The sequence below is a fragment of the Erythrolamprus reginae genome, chromosome Z (assembly GCF_031021105.1).
Source record: "Erythrolamprus reginae isolate rEryReg1 chromosome Z, rEryReg1.hap1, whole genome shotgun sequence".
NCBI classification, from domain to species: Eukaryota; Metazoa; Chordata; class Lepidosauria; order Squamata; family Dipsadidae; genus Erythrolamprus; species Erythrolamprus reginae.
The window spans coordinates 93971294-93985264 of record NC_091963.1 but is presented as its reverse complement, the minus strand read 5'-3'; the positions used below and the strand labels follow the sequence as shown (position 1 = coordinate 93985264).

Below are 13971 nucleotides of genomic sequence, written 5' to 3'. Positions count from 1 at the left end.
ATGGATTCATCATGCAGGTGGTTCTAGGTTTTGTCTATGAGGCTGATTATAAGCCAGTAGCAAAAGCAGTGCGAGAGAGAGTTCTTGCTATCAAGCGCCAGCGTGAGAAGACCAAACAAGCTCAGGAACAGCAGAAGCGCCAGGAGCAATCTCTAGCAATGACTCCGGATATCCTGCATTTGCTGGATATGGACTCCCCTTCGCCTCTCAGCCCTGTACCAACCCCCACCACACCGGGATCTGCCGATTCTGCATCACCTTTTCTCCCAGAGCCAGAAGAGCCAGAGGTGGACCAGCACCAGCCCTTTCAATTTCACCCCAACTATTCCTCTACAACATGTAAGCACACCCATTAGTTTGGTTATCTCCATCCTCAACTTGACTATATAACTAACTACATGTGACCTCCAGCATAATGGACTACAGTTTCTGTAATTCCCAGATGGAGAGGCATTTGAAATTTAACTCAGCTTGCATCTTTAAAATATTTATGTCAATTCTTGCTGAAATTTTTTGCTGTCTGTCCTGGAATGATCTGACATTTACAATGAAGCTGAGCAAAAATAGCAGTCAGCTGGGAAATTTAAGAGGCCACCAGATTGGATGCAGTCAAATCTTACTTTACATTTCCCTTTTTTTCTCCACAGCCGATTGCGAAACTGATGGATATGTAAGTTCCTCTGGATTTGTGGATTCGCCCGACAAACTGCAGAGTCATTCTAGCTCAATAAGTGTTTCAGGGCATTCTTTTGCTTCGGTGAGTGGAAATTCTGTCCCTGGCATGCCCAGCTGCATTGGGTGAGACTGATGCATCTGGTTTAGACATAGAGAGAAAGTGAATTGGCTTGGTGTTGCAACTGCCCTTTCTCTCTTTATACCCACAGACTATAGCTGTGAGCCTGGATCCTGTCTCCATCAGTGACATCTCTTCCCCTGTCGACAGGTAAGAAGTCAGAGGTTGGCTGCTATGGGCTATGACACAAAATGTAGAGTGAACAATATCTTGCTGGTTGCTCTCTCTTGTAAACCCTAAAATATACTGTACAGAAATAAATAAAGCTGAATTCTCTAGAATAAAAATAATCTCTATAGGGATTACTCAGGAAGATGTGCTTTTAAAAGTGTGTTATTTATTGGACTTTCCCCATCTAGTGCTTGCCTTCATAAAATCCATACTTCATGCCACCATCTGTTAATTTCTAAATAACTCAGAACCTCATCCCTACAAAGATAACAATGGCTCACTTTGACAGTCTTTTGCAAGGCCCTGAAGAACTAGTGAACGTGAGCATGCAGGGGCACCCACAGTGTGATGGAATGTCTTATTTGATTGACTAGTTGTTGTCAGGAGGGGGGAATTATTGCTTTTTTAATTGTTTTAATGTTTGTTTTTATCCTTGTAAACCACCCAGAGCAACTGGGCGGTTAGGGTTAGGTATGTACATTTTCTTAAATAAATAAATTAAATAATTTTCAAGGCATCATGATTCAACAACTTTGGTATCTGGGGATGTCAAAGATGTATTGGGCTGTATGGACCACCTTACTGAGCCCAACTAACAGGCAATAGAACTGTGATGTCGGATATCTGAGCTTGCTTTCTGTATTTGAGGTTTATCAGTTATCCAAACTATCAGTGCTGTCTCAGACAAAAAGAAAAGCAAAAAGGCATTTAGTTAACTATGGTGCTTTTTTTGGCAAGGACATTGATCTAAATCTAAAATAACACAACAAACAGCAAAGCTATTCAAAAGGGCTTTCCCCAAACTGTTAGTTGAACGAAGGAGACAGAGAGGACCAAGGGACGGGACAGGCAGATTCTCCTAAGAGGAAGAAATGCTGATATTCACAGAACAACTTCATTGGAATTTCATTTTGGCCAAAAATAATTTTTAAAAAGTTTGGTAAGGACAGTTTGTTAAGGGTAGCGAAGGATTGTAAGTGTAGGTTGAATATATATAGTATGAGAGATTGAGATATGTGTTTAAATTACCATTGGTAGGATTACATTAGAATCTTGTGGTAATATCCCAGCCTCCCCCCCACACACACACACATACAGTCAGCTTGGAAAGGATGGAAGGTACATATTCTCTAATACATAAATAATTCTCTCTGAACAAGAATTAAGGCCATTTCTTGAAAGTTTCAAATTTTCCTGAAACAAGAAATTTAGAAAAGGACAGGAAGTGAGTTGATGTTTATGATCATCCAAACTGATCACATTTCTAATTTGTTTCTTCATCATCATCTGGGAATAGTTACACATCAGATGTGGCATCTGGCTTGAGTGATGGCTATGAAGGTCTCTCTGCAAGTGAGGAGAAGTCAAAACCCTTGACCAAGAGAGGCTCTGGAAGACTGGTTCGCCGTCGTCTGCGCATTACTAATGTGAGTACTATCACTTGCAACAGTTAGGGTTTAAAATAATAATAATAATAATAATAATAATAATAATAATAATAATTATTATTATTATTATTATTATTATTATTTCACAAAAAACAATACATAGCAAATGAGATTTATATGCTGGATTTTGTATCAAGTCAAACACTTCCCAAGCGTCTAGGACTGTGTGATGTGTTATTATTTTTTATTATTATTTATATTATTGTTGTTGCTGTTATTATTATTGTTGTTATTATTATTATTATTATTATTAACTTTATTAATTGAACATGAAACTCGGTCAACTGAACATTCAAAAATGCATCACAAATACCAGTAATTAAGAATTATAATAATTATAATTGTTGTTGTTGTAATTAACAGACAATAATAGGAACAAAGATTTATAAAGATACAGCTGTACCAAGATTGTGAGATAATATTAAAAGTTGTAAAAGTAAAAAGTAGATCTGGAAAATTATAATCATAAGCAAAGCAACTCCAGAAAGGTTGATCAGAAGTTACATAATTTGATCAAATTATATTTACAATTGGGTAGCAAGGAAATTAAATACTGATTAAAGTCAGATATAAAGGTATACTTAATTTATTTTTCTATCAAATATGGGAATGTGTAAAATGTTAAATAATATCGCCATCTAATTTTTTAGTAACGTACATATATTTATCCTCATTATTCCCTTTCACCTCTCCAACTTCTTTTTTATATAATAGAGGATTATTTGTTTAATAAATACCCTAAGGTTTGCATGTAGGGCCAAACTGCCTTAGCCCTATAGTTGTAAAATTCTAAAATATCTCAGCAGAAATGCATGTAAATGTATGCAGGGGGAAAATAAACCCTTTTATATGATTAATGCTTCCTCTCCAAATCATACATCTTTTAACAAGTAGTGAAAGGGAAACCTCTTTCTATTTTGCAAAGTTTGAAGTCCATCAAAAAAAGGCTGGATTCCATTTCTGTGTGTGTGTGTTTGTTTGTTTGTTTGTGTGGTGTGTGTGTGTTGCTTGCACATGCTAGCAAAAATCCTAACATTAATCCCCCAATTTCTGTAGATGCCAAATCAGAACGATCAAGTAGTTGAATGTCAACTGCAAACATATAATAACAAGATGGTCACCTTCAAATTTGACCTGGATGGAGACAATCCTGAGGAAATCGCAGCTGTCATGGTATGGATTTTGATTTTTTTTAAATTCACATTATCTATACCAGTAGGACTCGGGGGCATGATGTGACATCCTTAATTCTGGTTTTGACTATGCCTCTGGCTTTCCAGGTTGACAGGGAATTTATCCTGAAATCAGAACAGGAACAATTCATCCAGGGAATTCATGATATTATCCTGCGTATAGAAGCACTACTCCAAAAGGATAAATTCAACAAAGACAAGGGGCCTCCGGGCAAGCCTGATGTGCAATGTAAATCTCCTACTTCAGCTACTACTACTCTCTCAGTGAGTTTCAGATCTTTGCTGGTTGAGAATTAAGATAGAAAAATATTTAGCATCCAGAAATGCTCATTTTCGTTATTTGCTAAATGAGTAGCAGGTGCATCTACTCATCTTTTTGGTCAGCTGAGCACACTAACAGATCTTCAGAGATAAGCCATCTTTCCTTTTCCTTCATATTATCTTAAAATTCTAAGGCCACATTCATTAAGGTACAGTGGTACCTCTACTTACGAACGTCTCTACTTAAGAACTTTTCTAGATAAGAACCAGGTGTTCAAGATATTTTTGCCTCTACTTAAGAACCATTTTCTACTTAAGAATCCGAGCCCGGAAAAATTTCCCAGGAAATTTGAGAGCGTCATGAAGGCCCGGCCAGTTTCCTGCCATCCCCTCATTAATCCTGGCTATCTAGATTTGCCAGAGGAGCCTTTTGGTGGCGCTTAAGGAGGCTTTGACAGTCTAGAGCAAATGAAGCATTTTCCTTTGCCAGCGCCCAGAGAAAAGAAATGCTCCCTTCACTCTGGGCAGCCAAAGAGTCACCACAGCGAAGAAAAGGCGCCGGCTACAAAGCGAGCGAGTGAAAGTGGAGCCCTTCTGCATGAGAAGAAAGAGGCAGCAGGTAGCAGCAGCAGCAGCCAGTATATGGGAGGCAGCATATGGGAGGCAGCCTTGTGCCGGGTGTATGGGAGGCGTGTGCTCCTCCTCACCACCTCAGTCCCTCTTTTTTTTAAGCCTTAAAGTTTTGGTTTTTTTTTAATTCACCTCACCTCACCTTCTTCCTTCGGCAGTGACTGTCCTCCTCCTCTTCTTCCTCCTCCTCTTCTTTCTTTCCTAATGGGTTTGCACACATTATTTGTTTTTTACATTGATTCTTATGGGAAAAATTACTTCTACTTAAGAACGTTTCTACTTAAAAACCTGGTGACAGAACGAATTAAGTTCTTAAGTAGAGGTACCGCTGTACTTTGTTATGAGAAGAATTCAGATTTGTCTGGAAGCTGGACCCCAAATAAGATTCTTCTTACATTAATCCCAAATATATAATGGCTAAAAAGGACAGAACATTCTTCACATGGTCAGAGAGATCTCTCTTCCTTTTCTATTAAATTATTATTAATTTCTTTTACCTTTATTCTGTTTTCTTTTAGGCCGAGCTGCCACTGCAAGATCTTTCATGTTCTGTCTCTTCATCTTCATCTCTTAGTGGTATGTAATCAAACATTTACTTAACCCATATTACTTTTCACTTACTACCTGAAAAGTTATTTCATGTATTGGGTCTGATCTCTCAGATACTGAAACTTAACAGGCAATCGGAGAGGAAATAGGACTAAAGTTCTCTGAGAATTTTACCCAAAATAATATTACTCTTACTAGTCTTTGTTATTTATAAGAATGAAAGGATAAATCTTTCCAAAATGTAATAGTCAATTATTGATACTTTCAGGGAATTATAGTTCCCCGTAGGATTCTATTATTTTCAAAAAAAGGGCAGGAGTACAGGAGAGAGATTCCTAGGGAATTAACAAATAATTATGTTTTTATATGCTGTCAATTTTTCTCTATTATATTGCTAAAAAAAATAACACTTCAAATTAGCAACAGTATATTTTTTATGAAGTAGCACTATAAATGCCATTCATTTTGGGTACCCAACATATATTTGTAAATTCAGAATTATTTAATTCTAAGTGTAAACTTTTACATTAGACTTCAAATTGCCAGTTCTCAAGGTTTTAATAAAAAATGAAACTGAGTTTATCTGCTTTCTGCTGTTTTAGAATACAAATGGGTGTCAAAATATGAGAAAAGGTATCATGATTGAATACTATACCTTATCAAAAATAATATGAGTATGTTAGCAAACATGAAAATTAGAAATGATGGGAGACTCGCCCTTGTAGGGTACTCATTAAAGAATGCTAATCTGTAGTAAAGGATCTAAATATGTATCCTAAAAATTCAATTTTTTACAGATTTTGGTTCCCTTAGCTCAGGACAGGCTGTGACAACACCTACTCATACTTCAGTGGTGGATGCAATTTCTGATAGTAATCCTTTTAACCCCACCACCATTCCCCCAACAACTACCCAAAACTTCGGGCAACCACTGCTCTCAACTACAGGTAAACTGATTGGTTGTGGTTACTTCTACAGTAGCTGTAAAACATTATTTAACCTGGCTTGCTTATTTAACCTGGCTTGCTATCTTGAAGGATTTTTATCCAACAATGTAAAATGCTAGACATTGTTTAGATATCTAAGATGATAGGAATTATGACAACTATTATTTCCTGCCTTTACCTTGTACCATACAAGGTGGTGTATATAATGTCACCACTTCCTACTTTCCCAACAACAACACCGTGAGTGGATGAGCTGAGAAAAAATTATTGGATCAAAGTAGTCCTGGTGATAACAGTATAAGATAATTCAACAATAAAGGGATAATCTGCAGGAGTGCAATATCCTGCATGAACCATGCTTTTAAAAAAACACACAGAAAGAAACTGAATTGCAGGGGCAAGACTTTCTGTATTCTCAATAATGTGAAGGAAATCTAAGTGAATTATATAACACAATACATTATGTCTCTCACTCTATCTTATACTAGTCTCCCAATCCCCTATTTATTTAAAACATATTTTAAAGCTTTTGAAATAAAAGGTGTTACCCAGAATCAATCAATATATGAGGGTCACCCAGAAAGTAATGCACCACATTTTTTTTCCTCAACAATTATTTATTGAACACAAAGAAACACAAGAAAGAATTATGTTTCTTCTACACTCCCTATTTTTCCACGTAATCTCAACCCCGTCCTATGGCCTTCCTTCAGCACGACACAAGGGTGTGTATGCCCTGTCGGTACCATTCCTTGTTCTGGTCACAAAGCCATTTCTGCACTGTGCGAATCACTTCTTTGTCATCCTCAAAATGTCTTCTGCAAATGGCATTCATTCAGATCCATGCAGATTTTCCATAAACTGTACCAAACATTTGTGAATGTTCCCAATAGTTTCTTTCTCCACAGTGAGAAATTCAATGACGACACGCTGCTTGCAACGTACATCACTTACAAAACGTACATCACTTACAGCCATTTCGAAACACTGCTGCAGAGCTACGCTATCTGTCTGAAGAAATGCAAAATTTACACATGCACTCCTGACAATTCAAATAATGTATATCTAAAGTTTTGCATTCATACCGTTACTGTAGCCTGAGGGTGGGGGAAATGGGTGCATTATCCTCTGGGCGACCCTTGTATAAGCAGCCATGCCAAATTCATCATATATTTTAGTTTCCCAAGATGCAAAATATGGACATTGATGGAAAAAGCAGGGCAAATGATCCACTTAATATTAATTAGAAAATAAAGCTGATTGGTGAATCAAAAGAACAAAAGGAACTGGGCCCATCCATTCTGCAAATATGGGGAAGGCTACATAATGAGTAAGATACAGCTGATCTCCCTTCCTTTGTTTTTAGGACCAACTGACCTACCAACTTCTCTTTTTCCTTACAGGTGTCACCAGTACACCTGGACAGACCTGGCCAACCTACCATATGTATCCAGGGACTCCCACAACACCCTCTTATCTTGTTCCCATTCCTCAACCAATTTCTCCTCCAAATTCTGTTCTCCCCACATTACCCCTTATCTCTTCCACTGCCCCATCCATTGGCACTGCGGTGCATGCAACGCCTGTCCCCATGTGGTCTACCTCTACTTCCCCTTTGTTCTCCATTGCCAATGTCTTCTCTATGGCTATGATGAGTATGGCCCAGTCACTTCTCCCAGCAGTATCTGTAGGGACTGCCCAGACAGGGCCTCTCTATACCTCACCAGTCCAACAGCCACCAATTCTGTGTCCACCAAGCCCTTCTGCTGTACGTTTTATCTATCCTGAGCTGGTGTCTACTCCAAAAGCAGCCCACTTAGCCAATGGGATGTTGGGACCAGTGGCGTCTCCAGGCTATAAGCCGACTCCAGTCGCCTCAGTTGCTGGGAATTCTGAGAATCAGAATTCAGTAAGTCTTTTGAATCAATTATCTTGTGTAACTATAGATGTGGAATAAAAGAGGCTCTTTTGTATCCTTATGCCTCCTTTCTAAGGTACTGTTGATCTGTATTACTGAATTATGATGAATGAACACAATTGGGAACATTACTACATGGAAGTTTATTCATTTTAGGGAATATTTAGTCATCAAAAGCTAGCAATTTTAACATTGGGAATTGGGTTTTTAAAAAAATTATACCAGGGGAACATTCCTTGGAAGCTTTACCTCAGCTCCATAGGAACTTCATTTAAATACAATTAGGAGTTCTCTTAAACTGAGAACAATCAGAAGTTCTCTTAACTGAGATTGTAGCAGTTTCTCCATAGTAGGATAATATAAACACTATTTTAGTGCTGCCTGAATCACAGGTTAATACTTTGATTTAATTAATTATCAATGGATAACACATACCGTATATCTCTTGAAGAAATAGACTGGAGTTCCACTGCATGATGAATGGACCAAAAATAGGAATTTTTCTATGGATTTATTTCCCTTTCTCCACAGGTAGCTCCTGTTTCTTCCTGGTCTGGAGCACAATTAACCATATCAGATCAGTCTACCTCCAATGGTTCCTCTGTTGAACACACAACCCTCAGTGATGGTAAGTGTTTCAGAAGAATTGGAGCAGGAAATTTGAAGCCCTCTATAAGTCGCTATGGTGCAAAGTCATGACTCAGAGCAGTATCCATAGTGGGTAGCTCAAAATCAACATAGTTCCAGATGTTTTGTGATGCAAGCATTGTTCAAAAGGGGCAGGTTTTGCATCACAGTGGTGCATTGCAAATTATGACACCCCACTCCCTTTTACAAATATTATGTGTTAGGCTTAAATTGTTGTTAGCTATGCCGATATAAAACTCTGTTCCCTTCCTTGGAGAGTACCACCCAATAGTTGAAAAGTGTGCAAAATCACTTAACGTGCTTGACTGCATCCATTTTGTTGATGTGGTTAAATGACCTTAAATGGGTAGTCGGTCTGATAAACATTGACTGTGGCAGGCTGCAAGATTGTCCCTTCCAGTCTCTGAGAAGTCTTGTGCCATTCTCTTCCAGCATCACTTGTCTCAATGGCTAGTTTTTCCTGTTGCTGCAGGTAGTACAAGGCTGCTGCTGTATTTAGCAGATATGAAATGATGGGAAAGTTCTGGAACCATACTTTCCTGCTTTATTACTCTCCCCGGCATGGTAAAGAGAAAGATGGAGAAGGGGACCTGCGCTAGCTCTTTTGCTTTTATTTTTATTTTCTTTGACACCCAAACTGAGCTCCAAATATATCCTTCTCTTTAAAACTTTGACTGTCTTGCTTTAGAGAAAAGGTTTACCGCTCTTATGGAAGCATGCATATAAGCACCCTATAAGCTGTGATTAACTTGTTCCTTTTGATAATTCATACAAGGAGACACACTGAGCCTCTCCACATCCGGCATGGGAGAAAAGCATATATAACTAGTCCAGTGACTCTTAAGTAGCACTGTTTGGGCTTCACGATATCCTGTGAGCAGTGGCTGGTAATTCTAACATCGAGAGGGGAATTCCAGGAGTGTATGTCCACACATCTTAAAGCTGCCAACTGTGAAAAATATTGCTCTACAGCAGTGTTTCCCGAACTTTTGACATATGTGTGCCCCTCTATAATTTTCGTAATGCAAAGTACCCCTCGTTAAAAAAATGGATGTACTAATAACAATAAAAATATTTTTATTTTTTATTTTTTTGGTACATACACAAAATAATAATAAACGAAAAACAAAAGTATTCATAATAAAATATAAATAAAAGTTATATTATAAATAACATTTATTTGGATCAATGAAAAGGGTGAAATTGTTTGTGCTGAGATGGCAGATGATCATAATTTGGTTCCCTGGTTGTTAATTTTAATCTGAGATGCAGTTCCATGTCCAATAGTCTGTTCCTTTTTTCGAGTTAATGTCTACAAATGCTGAAAAAGCAACTTCACATAAATATGATATTGGAAAAGGCAAGATGTATTCCAGAACTTTTTCTGAACACGTACCCCCACCAAACGCTTCCCGTACCCCTGGGAGTACACGTACCACACTTTGGGAAACATTGCTCTGCAGGAACATTTCCCTTCCTCATACTTTGTTTTTCTTTACCAGAAGAGCCCAAGCCACAAATCCTGGGCCGTTTCCAGGTGACACCCACACGGGATATCCCATCAGAATCCCCCCCCAAAGGCAATGGACCCGACACCTCGAGTACTTCTGAATCTGATAGTGGATCTCCTGGTGAAACACCTGTTCAGGAAGCCGAGGAGGGTACCACTCCCGTGGCAGAAGGAGAGGGCGAAGGAGAGTCCACACATGGCAGTATTGTTTGGATGAATTACATACACAGCCCTTCGTACCCCAGCAGCGATGATTCGGACAGCACAGAAGATGATGACATTTGTGTTGAACTAAAAACCTTGCGTGAGAGGTGAGTGCCTTGGTACTACTTGACAGTAAATAATTCCCCCTCCCTACTCCATTTAGTAATAATCCCTTTCTTTCTGTTCTTCTCTCAGGCATCTTTCTGAAGTAGAAAAGCTCCAGGCCCAGCAGAAACAAGAAATAGAGGAGCTTTATACCCGCCTTGGCAAGGTGCCACCTCCTGGAATTGTATCACCTGCTACCATGCTCTCCAGTCGCCAACGGCGCCTGTCGAAGGGCAGCTCCAATCCCCCGAGGCGCAGCAGCCTACAGCGCACAGACACAATACAGCCTCAAGGTAAGTCTTTTCTTACCTTTGTGCTAAGTGCATGAAAGCATGATACAGACTTAATAGACTTAATGGTAGTTGTAAGGCAAATTTCAGTAAGCCAACTTAAATAAGAAAGTGTCTTATGGCACTTTGGAAAATGTCCTTGGCAGATGAAGGAATACAGAACTTGTACAGTATGCCCCACCCTGATTCTGTGTACGTCAGTTCAGTGTGTTGTGGGAAACAATTCAGCACTGTTTTGTTAACAATCTCTATGCATTTCCTGGATATCTGTAAGCTGAAAACCTTTCATATTTTAAATAAATGCCTACCTATCTATGGAAAATCCTTTCAATCAAATAAGACTACAGGCCTGATCTCAATGAAAACAGTTTAATAGTGACCAAATACTACTTTTTAGGGATAAATTCTTTTAGTCTCTTTCACATACTAATTGTACAGCAATCCATTCATTTCCCTGTTTATAGATACCTAAAATCCCTGAGGGGGGGGGGAGGAGACTTTAACCACCCCCACTCATCCCATAGCAGTAGTTTAAATAACTGTTTCCTTGTTTTTAATATTAGAAGAAACTAACAATTTTTGATAGGATAGATAGGTGGGAGAGATTTTTTTTAAAACACCTCTCCCCATCCCAATGCAAATAATACACATATTGTAATTGGGTGTGATGTTGTATAATGATGTTAGCTTCCAATATTATACTTATATATCGATTTTTATTAACAGTTGTCTTTGCATTAATGTGATTTATTTATTTATTTATTTAATTTTTTAATTATTTATTTTATTCGATTTTTATGATGCCCTTCTCCTTAGACTCAGGGCGGCTTACAACATGTTAGCAATAGCACTTTTTTTATTACCTCTCCAGGGATCATGAGAAGAAATTCTGTGGGGGGCAGCAACCTTGCCTCCCAGGAGCAGCGACAAAGTAAAGGCGTGAAGTTTGCTAGTGATATTGGATGTCTGGTAAGGAATAGACTATATGAGCAGCTAGTTGGGATTTCTGGGAGTTAAAATTCACACATCTTAAAATTGCTAAGTTTAAAAAACGCTAGAATGTTTCTATAAGGGGATGTGGTGGCTCATTGGCTAAGACACTTAATTTGTCAATCAGAAAGTTTGGTGGTTCAAATCCCTAGCGCAGCATAACGGAGTGCGCTCCTGTTACTTGCTCCAGCTTCTGCCAAAAGTACGTAAAAATGCAAGTTGAAAAATAGGGACTACCTTGGTGACAAGGCTTAACAACGTTTTGTGTGTCTTCGGCATTTAGTCATGCCAGTCACATGACCACGCAGAATGTCTTTGGACAGCGCTGGCTCTTTGGCTTAGAAACAGAGACAAGTACTGCCCCCTAGAGTTGGGAACATATGTGCGAGAAGAACCTTTATCTTTAGAATGTTTCTAGAATATTTGCTCTGGGCCAGAGGTTAAGTACCCTCTATGGAGCACGCAAGTTTTGGGCAACCCCCTTGCCCTTTTCTTGTTGGAAGAAATTAGATCAACACGGTATCCAGATATTTTCATCTACATAGCAAAAATAGCACTACGGTCTTGGGCCACAAGCCCTGATCCTTTGGGACATGCAGACAATGTCATATATGCAGATAGTGCAGGCTTGTTTTGTTCAGGCTGACCAGCTTGAACCCTCTCCTCCACTGCAAAGGCCACTTTATCATTCTTTCCAAATGTGATTGTTCCCGGTATGAATTAGCCAAACCAGAAATGTTTTCTAAGCTCACTAATTTGCTACAAAAATGAAAGTGAGAAAGAAAGAGAATGTTAACTATCATACCAAGAAGGATGAAGTAGAATATTTGATTAGCATTTGTCAAATAATGCCTGGACAGGCAGTGGTCATCAGAACCTGTTGTACCTCTCTAGTAAATCTGAACCACGCCTAAGAATAAATTTACTGACTTGTAAAACTATCCCGCCATCAGTAATATACACTGCTCAAAAAAAATAAAAATAAAGGGAAGACTTAAACAACACAATATAACTCCAAGTAAATCAAACTTCTGTGAAATCAAGCTACACTGATTGACAATCAATTTCACATGCTATTGTGCACATTCAACTTTGTACAGAATAAAATGTATTCAGTGAGAATATTTCATTCATTCAGATCTAGGATGTGTTATTTGAATGTTTCATTTATTTTTTTAAGCAGTATATTATATCTCTTACTGTATAGATTTGTCAGCAGTCACTGTAGAACACTTTATAAGTCATTTATATACATTGTCAGACTTCCAAAGAGAGCAGGAGGAATGGTACAGGAGGGTGCATAAAAAGCCAGTAAAAATACTTGGAAAAATTGCATTTAGGAAATAAAGTTTTAAAAATCTTCAGATTGTTTAAAGAGAGCAGAAAATAACAAACATCTGAATAGCAATGTTCATACCCAATGCCTGTCATGGCAAAAACTGATCTCAGTCAAGAACAGGTATGTTTGCTGCCTTAGGTTATATATAAAAGGTGAGATAAAAAATATATATATATAAAAGGTGAGATAAAAAATAAGTAGCTTATTGCTACTTTTTGCAATTGATTGGTGATGATTTTGTCAACTGTGTTCAAGTGGTGCTTCAGTAGTTTTGCACCCAAGGTGCCTATTACTATGGGTACATCTTTGCTTTCTTTTGACATAGTCATTCTATTTTGCAGGTCTTTGTGTTTTCTGTTTTTCTCCAGTTTTTTCTCTTCTATTCTGCTGTCTCCAAATACAGTGGTACCTCTACCTAAGAACACCTCTATTTACAAACTTTTCTATATATGAACCGGGTGTTCAAGATTTTTTTGCCTCTTCTCTAGAACCGTTTTCTACTTACAAACCCTAGTCTCTGAAAGTGTAACCGGAAAAGGCAGGGAGAAGCCTCTATGGGGCCTCTCTAGGAATCTTCTGGGTGGAAACAGGGCCCGAAAAGGCGGGGAGAAGCCTCTGTGGGGCCTCTCTAGGATTCTGGGAGGAAACAGGGCCAGAAAAAGCGGAGAGAAGCCTCCATGGGGCCTCTCTAGGAATCTCCTGGGAGGAAACAGGGCCTCCACTCTTCCTGCGGTTTCCCCAATCGCACACATTATTTGCTTTTACATTGATCCCTATGGGAAAATTGCTTCTTCTTACAAAGAACCTTACAAAGGTTCTACTTAAGAACCTGGTCACGGAACAAATTAAGTTCGTAGGTAGAGATAGCACTGTACTCACATATCCACTATCCAGACTTCCTTGGCTTTTCTTATCAATAATTGTTAAGCTTGTTTTGTCTGTTTGAATTCTATAATCCCAGAGTATTGCTTTATT

The 13971-nt window shown here is 38.5% G+C and overlaps 1 protein-coding gene across 2 annotated transcripts in view; it reads left to right on the top strand.

The window, feature by feature from the left end:
- The window catches only part of WNK4 (WNK lysine deficient protein kinase 4), a 46015-nt gene that overhangs the window by 29549 nt on the left and 2495 nt on the right, over positions 1 to 13971 (top strand). The window contains exons 7-19 of one of the 2 annotated variants that reach the window (XM_070729567.1): positions 18 to 339; positions 648 to 757; positions 885 to 943; positions 2262 to 2391; positions 3469 to 3585; positions 3693 to 3869; positions 5015 to 5072; positions 5843 to 5992; positions 7396 to 7901; positions 8442 to 8538; positions 10061 to 10379; positions 10468 to 10670; positions 11539 to 11636. In XM_070729567.1, the coding sequence (XP_070585668.1) occupies positions 18 to 339; positions 648 to 757; positions 885 to 943; positions 2262 to 2391; positions 3469 to 3585; positions 3693 to 3869; positions 5015 to 5072; positions 5843 to 5992; positions 7396 to 7901; positions 8442 to 8538; positions 10061 to 10379; positions 10468 to 10670; positions 11539 to 11636 (2346 nt within the window). The remainder of the gene's footprint in view (positions 1 to 17; positions 340 to 647; positions 758 to 884; positions 944 to 2261; positions 2392 to 3468; positions 3586 to 3692; positions 3870 to 5014; positions 5073 to 5842; positions 5993 to 7395; positions 7902 to 8441; positions 8539 to 10060; positions 10380 to 10467; positions 10671 to 11538; positions 11637 to 13971) is intronic. The other variant, XM_070729566.1, reaches the window with a different exon arrangement.